The sequence below is a fragment of the Macadamia integrifolia genome, chromosome 5, assembly GCF_013358625.1.
Source record: "Macadamia integrifolia cultivar HAES 741 chromosome 5, SCU_Mint_v3, whole genome shotgun sequence".
NCBI classification, from domain to species: Eukaryota; Viridiplantae; Streptophyta; class Magnoliopsida; order Proteales; family Proteaceae; genus Macadamia; species Macadamia integrifolia.
The window spans coordinates 17232910-17240010 of NC_056561.1; the positions used below are offsets into that span (position 1 = coordinate 17232910).

Genomic DNA, 7101 nt, shown 5'->3' on the forward strand with positions numbered 1-7101 from the left:
TATCAAGAGAACTTTCTCTTTTTTAGGAGGAAAGAACCTTGCTCGCCTTTCTGACTCTACACCCAGACATAATTAAGACACAAAACAACCACGCTGACCCACCCAAATGCTTTCGCACGGCCTCCCATGGGCTTGCTCATTGGTGTAGTAACCTCGCAAGCGGACAGTTTTTTTTTTTAACAAAACAAGTTTACCCGCTTTGTAATCTTGATGAGCAACTCACAACTATGTTTGTTTAATATTTTTCTCTCGCTATCGAAGGTGGGGAACGTCATTTCTCGGCTTTGTCTCTGCAACCTCTGTATCGGAAGGGGTTTCTAGGCTTATAGTTGTCTCCATCTTCCCTTTCCGTCGCTCACTCTAGCTTTATCGACGAAAAAGGTTCGAAAAAGAGAAAGAAAGTTAAAGAAAACCATAAATTCCGCCAATTCGCCATTACACTGTGAATGATTTGCCATCTTTCTCTCTCGATCCAGGTAGCTGTTCCAAATCGCTCCCGTTCTTTTTTCAGATGTTTTGCCCTAACGAGGAAGTCAACGAATTGGAGGTAGACAGACTAGAATTATTCAACTGTTCATGCCTTTAGCAATTTTCGATGATATATTCTGCTCGGTGGAGATTTCTCATGTTTACGACGACTATAAATTAAGAACTACATCTTTTATCTTCAAGAATCTTGTACTGGATAAATTTGCGAGAGGTAGCTGACTTGGCATTTCATCTTCTGATGTCATCGCTCTGATTGTTGGTGTATTTGTTGGAGAATGATACGGCTCCCCTTCAGTTTATGAAATTAGTTGTTAATACGTTCTTTGAAAGATATATCAATGGCGTTTGGTATGTGTTAAACTTTGAGTTTGATCTCCAAGAATCTTGTTCTGGGTAAATTTGCGAGAGGGAGCTCACTTGGTATTTCGTCTTCGTATGTCATCGCTCTGATTGTTGGTGTATTTGTTGGAGAATGATACAGCTCCCCTCCAGTTTATAAAATTAGTTGTTAATATGTTTTTTTGAAGATATATCAGTGGCGGGTGGTATCTGTTGAACTTGCATCAATGGTGGTTGCATACGCTATAAGGAACCGGAGAGTTCTTCTGCTGGAAATGTTGGATTAGCATATGCAGTCTTCAAATTGAATGCTTTTACCAGGCATTTTTGGGTTTTCAAACTGAAGATATGAGGAATTACTGACGATCCAAGCTCGGAATCTTTTATTAGGTTGGAGTTCCGAATGGTTGCTACATTTTCTGAGAGAGTTGGAATTGGGCTTTTGGATTTTAAGGTGCTGCTTAACGTATGCTGGCCTCTCTCACTCAAACTTCTAGGGGATAACTGTTGCTCCTCATTGTCAAAAATTTGATTTATTTTCCTTTATTCCAAGTATCTAACAATGAGCTCAGAGGGTATTTGTCAGTACTCACCAGCACAGCCAATTGAAACTGAACCAAAATCTCAGAAGTAAAAAACCTTCTTCTATCTTTTTTCATGTTTTAGTTTGTATATTTTGTTTGGTGGTTCATCTGGTGACCTTTTCTCCACCTTCCTAATGGGAGTCAGACGACAATCCAGGATTTCTTATACAAGAGAGTTTCTTCTGTCATTGAGCAAGTTGGATGTTTGCAAAAAGCTGCCGAGAGATTTTGATCCATCAATTCTAAGGTATGCTGGTGCTATATTTTTTAGCATGGAAATCATGCTCCCAAAGTCCAGCGAAAGCAGAGTATAGAAGGAAAAATTATTATCAGGCCAGAGTATTGCTCTCCTGTTTATGGGATCACACTTGGCATTCTGACTGTTGTTTCAATGCTTTATCCTGCATTGTGGAAATTAATCTGGTGTTTCATTTGAAACAGTGAATTTGAGGAGGCATCCGATAGCATACCAGAGCGGCAGAAAATTCCTGGAGGCTTATCTTTGCAGAGTTTCAGGTGCAGTGATTATGGATCTTCGCCTCCCACCCGGGGTGATTCCAGTAATTATTCACGAGGATGCCAGGGGAGGTGGGACATTCGTTCGTCTGATTCAAATGATAAAGATGCCGACTCACAGTCAGATTGGAATTCAGGTACTCAAGACTTAAAGTTTACATTTTATTCATATTATGTTTGAATACGCCAATTAATGACTTGTTTACTTTTCGTTCTTTATGTTTTGGGACTCTATTTTTCTCAATGAATAAGAAATAGTGGATTTTTCCATTCTCATATGATGTGGTGGAGTGATTCAATACCCGACTGCCTACCTAGAGAACAATTTCCACTGTCTTAATTGTAAAATGGAAATCTAATCGAGATCTTCTTACCCATCAATGGAACTCATTTCCAACTTGGAACTCAAGTGCTTGCTCTGCCAATCCAGATGTAGCACAAGTGAGGATTCCGTTGCATGGAAGGAAAGCTGACAGTGGGACTCTTGACCAATGATTGCCATTTTCAATGCCATTTACCGCAGTGATCTACCAGAACTAATGTGTAATGAGATACTTGTGAGTTGTGACCCTTGGGCACTTTGGTAAGGATGATTGAGGATGGTTGAAAGTATGTGCTTATTGAAAGATCCTTTTCTTTGTGTATGTTGTTGCATTCTGTTCATTTGAACCGTGTGGGAAGTTGTTTGTTTTCGTGACCCATTTGCATGCTTGTCGCCAAGGAAAGAGTTCCAGTGTTTCCCTCTCTTTCTTTTGGTTATTGTTTAAAACTTCCACTTTTGGTGTCACATTAGTGTCTTGATTTTAACTCTCACTCTTTTTTTTTTTTTTTTTTTTTTTTTTTTTCTGTTTTTGGGCTTGACTCTATTCTGTTTTATCATCATTAGGTGAGTTTGATGGGCTGACGCTTTTAGTCATATTCCCATTTTGAGTTGCCTTGTATTTTATTTGGTAGGATATAAAGCCCCTACTGATGGAGGGCCAGTAGGGGTAGGGAAGAATCCCTGAGTTGAACTCAGAGTTGCAGGGGAGGGAGAGAAGATTCACACAAGAAAGAGGGGGGGGGTTCACTGTGCATTAAACTCAATCCATCTTTTCCTTCTCTGTTTTCGATCATCGATTACAACCAATATAAAGGAAAAATAAAGACATAAAAAGGAAATCAAGTGAAATAGGAAACTACCATAACTAAGCAAATCGACTCTACTAAGACTCTCTAAAATCTACGTGAACCAACTTGCTAAAATAAAGTAAATAAAATAAAATTTAAGACAATCTTTCTACTTAAAGTAAATTCCTAAAATCCTACTAGATCCAAAACCAATATGGATCTAGTTCATCTCTGGCCGGAAATCCAGATGGGTATGGATCGGTCCATGGGTGTGCATCTGCATCAACACCCTCGGTTTTGAGAAAAAACTCGTCCATGAGTTTTGTAAAAGGGTAACAATAAAAGCTCACAAGTGGGGGTGGATTGCTCCTTGTCTGCAACATGGATAAAATCCAAGATATGAAGTTTTGAAGGTGCATTTAGGTTCGGAAAATCATGGGGGAGAACATACTAATGATGGAGAATTATTGGTGTTGTGCTGATGACCATCATTACTTGATGCACAATCTTCTCATTTTCCAGTGTTTTTATTAGTTCCACAACTTGACGGTCTTCCTCTTGTATTGACTCATTCAATTCATCCCATGCTTGCACTGTTGGTACTTCCTTTGAGTTGGCCGATCCATGAAGAACAAATTTCTATCGCATGTGGAAAGGCTGGATGATGCACAAATTTTTGTCACGATCAACAATGCCATGTCTTTCTTCTAATCAACCTCGACCCAATTTAATAATGTGTTGAGGGAAATCAAACACTTCACAAAAAGCACTGTCAAAATATTGAGAAACAGAGAATTCAACGAATACATCATCCTTTGACTCAATGATGATCTGATAGGTTTTTGACAACATATCCACCACAGATTTTGAGACGAAATTGTCATTTGGTCCCTCATCAATCAACAAATTAGCAAGCTTTCCATTGGGCAATTGAACTTTGAACTTGAACACAAAAAATTCCATGGCCAGATTTGTAATTGGAAGCACTTTAAAGCCACTATGGCAGGAGAACACTTAACGGTAAAGGTTTAATGGCAAAACAATATTGAAATTGAAGTTTTAAAGGGGTCTAGAATTTGTAATTAAATGTGATCCCTAACCGAATGGCAATACCATAATTATAGAAGTGCAACAAGAACATATGATGTTTAGAGCGTATGAAGGAGGCTGGGGGTAAATATGGAAACTAAATGAAAATTAAGACAAAAGATAATAAACAGAAAAGAGAGCGGCAGATAGGGAAAGAAGGAATCTAAATCGACAAAAAGGGGGGGGATTTGGGTTCAGAATGTTAAAATACCGATAGAGAAAAGGAAGTTTTCTTCCTTCTTGGAGTCGAGCACTGCAAGAGGGAGGGAAAAGCTGCTGAACCAGGGGAAATCAGCGAAGGAGGAGGAGGGGTATTCGATGATCAGCGGTGGGGTTGCGATTTCAATGGAGGTGGTGACTCGCGGCTGGAACTCAAAACCAGGTATGTCTTTCTCTCTCTCTCTCTCTTCTCATCTTCTCTTCCCCCCCCCTCTTATGGTCTTTACGTCTGTCTGCCTGCCTCTCAATCTCTCGTCTCGACTTCACCCTTTTTCTCTGGAACCCTACCAGGGGTAACAAAAATCAGGGGACTAGAAAAAGGAGGCACAGGTTGTTGTGGATTTGGGAGTGGCTGGGGCTGCTGTGAGATTTTGCAGCTCTGGGATTTTGAGGAATCAAAGGGGAGGATAGGGACGATGGGGTTTTTTTTTTCCGTCTCGGCAGAAACCAGAATAGAGAATGGGGAGAAGTTTGGTAGGAAAAGAGAAGGTTGATGGGAAGCGGATGGAACAGGGAGGGAGAACGAAGGAGAGGATCCTTTGGTTTTGATACCACTTGATGTAGATTTGTAGAAACGCAACCCTAAAACGATGCAGAAGATAATAGGAAAACAAGAACAAGCAATGCACATAGATTTACGAGGTTCGGCAAGATTGCCTACATATCCGGTGAGATGAGATCCTGCTTCACTATCAATGGAGAATAGGGTTACAGAGCTCGTCCTTCACACCTCTCAGTATTGCTTGCATTACAGAGAAAGAAACCCTCACTACAAATATATAGTGAAAAATCCTAATCCGGAAAGTACACAATTGCCCTCAAATAACCGCCGTCTTGCCTGTCGAGGTGTTGCACCAGTACTCCCTGGATTAAACTCTGATGGAACACAAGACATCATACACCAACAGGGCTGGTGGGGTAGGGAAGAATCCTTGAGATGAACTTAGATTTGCAGGGGAGGGAGAGAAGATTTGCATAAGAAAGGGGGGGGGAAGAGAATCACACACACAATAGCCGCAGGCTTCACAAACATTCAAAGAGAATCACACAATAGCCCGTAGGCTTCAGAAACATTCAACTCAATTCATCTTTTCATTCTCTGTTTTTGTTCATCGGCTACAACCATTATAAAGGGAAAATAAAGACATAAAAAGGAAATCAATTGAAATAGGAAACTACCATAACTAAGCAAACTGACCCTACGAAGACTCTTTAAATTCTACGCAGACCCAACTTGCTACAATAAAATTGAAGACAATCTTTCTACTTAAAGTAAATTCCTAAAATCCTATTAGACCCAGAACCAATATGGATTTGGTTCGTCTCTGTTTGGAAACCCAGATGGGTATGGATAGGTCCATGGGTGTGCATCTGCATCACCTACATCCCTCCTAATTGTTATTGTTGTAGAGTGGGATCATAATCCACTTCCAAGTGGAAAAGTAAATCCAAATCCTTCAGCATGGGGTTCCAGCTTTTGAATCCAGATTTGTGCCATCAGCACCATTTCTTTGCTAACCTAGTAAGCAGCTAAAGATTTTGGTGTTTCCATTGGGAGGTAAGTGCAAGCTTTGTCCAAGTGACATTATTCTGCCATCTGGAATGATCTGCCGAGCATCCCTAGAAGGCCCATTGGTTGTGGTGATATTGCTGTATGCTCTGCTACATCGTCTGGCCTTTTCTGATGTAGATCACAGGTTCCAACACAGGTGTAGCCGCAGGAACAAGGCCCAAAACCAGTCCAGAATTGCTGTGGGAGACTTTCTGATCTGATGTGGCCTGGTTCTTAGTTGGTTTGATGGAGCACATTCTAATGATCAGATTTCGTCCAGCTGTGTAAGATCTTCTTGGGGGAGAACTAACTTGGGCATGGACAGCTTGCATAGGCTAATTTTCAGGGAGATTGGTTCCAGATTGTGTGGCCCTGTGGCCAGCTAGCTTAGGGATCAGTTGAAGATTAATTGGCCATGCATGCAAGAAGATTTGACAGCTTTGTTGGTGCTATATTTTAGGAAGTTGTTATATCTTGCGTGGGGGTTTATTAGCTAAAGATTAGTTTCTTTTGTAGGCTGTTAGTAGTTTCCTTTATTAGGATTCTTTATTTTGTTAATTAGATTGGGATTGGGACACCTTGTGAGTAGTTCTATTTAGAATAAAGCTCAATTAGTAGGGGATTCCTTTCCATGCAAGGAAGGCTCATTTGATATAATTGTTTGATTATTGTAAACAAAGAAAAGCTGCTTGATTTCAGCAGCCAACGAATTGAGAAAAAAAAAAATTTGGTTTGAACCATGAAGGCTGTGAGATGCAGTTGAGGGGTGAGATGCCCTAAGCAATGAGTGGGTGAGAAACTCAATCCAAATCTATCCTTTCTTCTATTTTCTATTTTCTATTTTTATTCCAATCAATTTCATGACTGAGATCTGCTGCAACCCAAAACCATTCGAAGGTGTTATTTTGAGGCTGAATCAATGACTGAAATGATGACAAGGTGCTGTTGAGTTGCTGCTTCAATTACTGATTTAAATTCCTGCACATTTGTACCACCGATTTGATTTCTTGGAGGGGAATTCTGCAAATCCTAAGGGATCCTAACTGGGGTTAGGTCATTCGTGATCCAACCTTACATTGTTTTCAGTGCCAAGTCTGCTTGGGATCTTATCAGGACTTGTAACACTATCGAAGTCTGGCGTAATTGCGTTTGGTTTCAGAGGCAAATTCCCCACTGTAGCGTCACAGTTTGGAGGACTCTTTT

General features: G+C 40.4%; 1 protein-coding gene across 2 annotated transcripts; it reads left to right on the forward strand.

Moving 5' to 3' along the window:
- The first annotated feature begins 217 nt into the window (after positions 1-217).
- On the forward strand, positions 218-2482 carry LOC122080046. 2 transcript variants are annotated; one of them, XM_042646912.1, is made up of 4 exons: positions 218-1458; positions 1558-1659; positions 1854-2065; positions 2359-2482. In XM_042646912.1, the coding sequence occupies exons 1-4, from the start codon at positions 1391-1393 to the stop codon at positions 2421-2423; spliced, it is 447 nt and encodes a 148-aa protein (XP_042502846.1). In that variant the 5' UTR covers positions 218-1390; the 3' UTR covers positions 2424-2482. The 2 variants fall into 2 exon arrangements, with proteins under 2 accessions (XP_042502846.1, XP_042502847.1); XM_042646913.1 differs by having other exon boundaries at positions 1570-1659.
- Positions 2483-7101: the final 4619 nt, after the last annotated feature.

Excerpts from the sequence above, each read along its gene's own strand:
- LOC122080046 (XM_042646912.1), top strand. The coding sequence starts at position 1,391 with ATGAGCTCAGAGGGTATTTGTCAGTACTCACCAGCACAGCCAATTGAA. Across the intron at positions 1,660-1,853 it reads TTTGATCCATCAATTCTAAG|TGAATTTGAGGAGGCATCCG; the intron begins GTATGCTGGTGC and ends CATTTGAAACAG. Across the intron at positions 2,066-2,358 it reads ACAGTCAGATTGGAATTCAG|ATGTAGCACAAGTGAGGATT; the intron begins GTACTCAAGACT and ends CTGCCAATCCAG.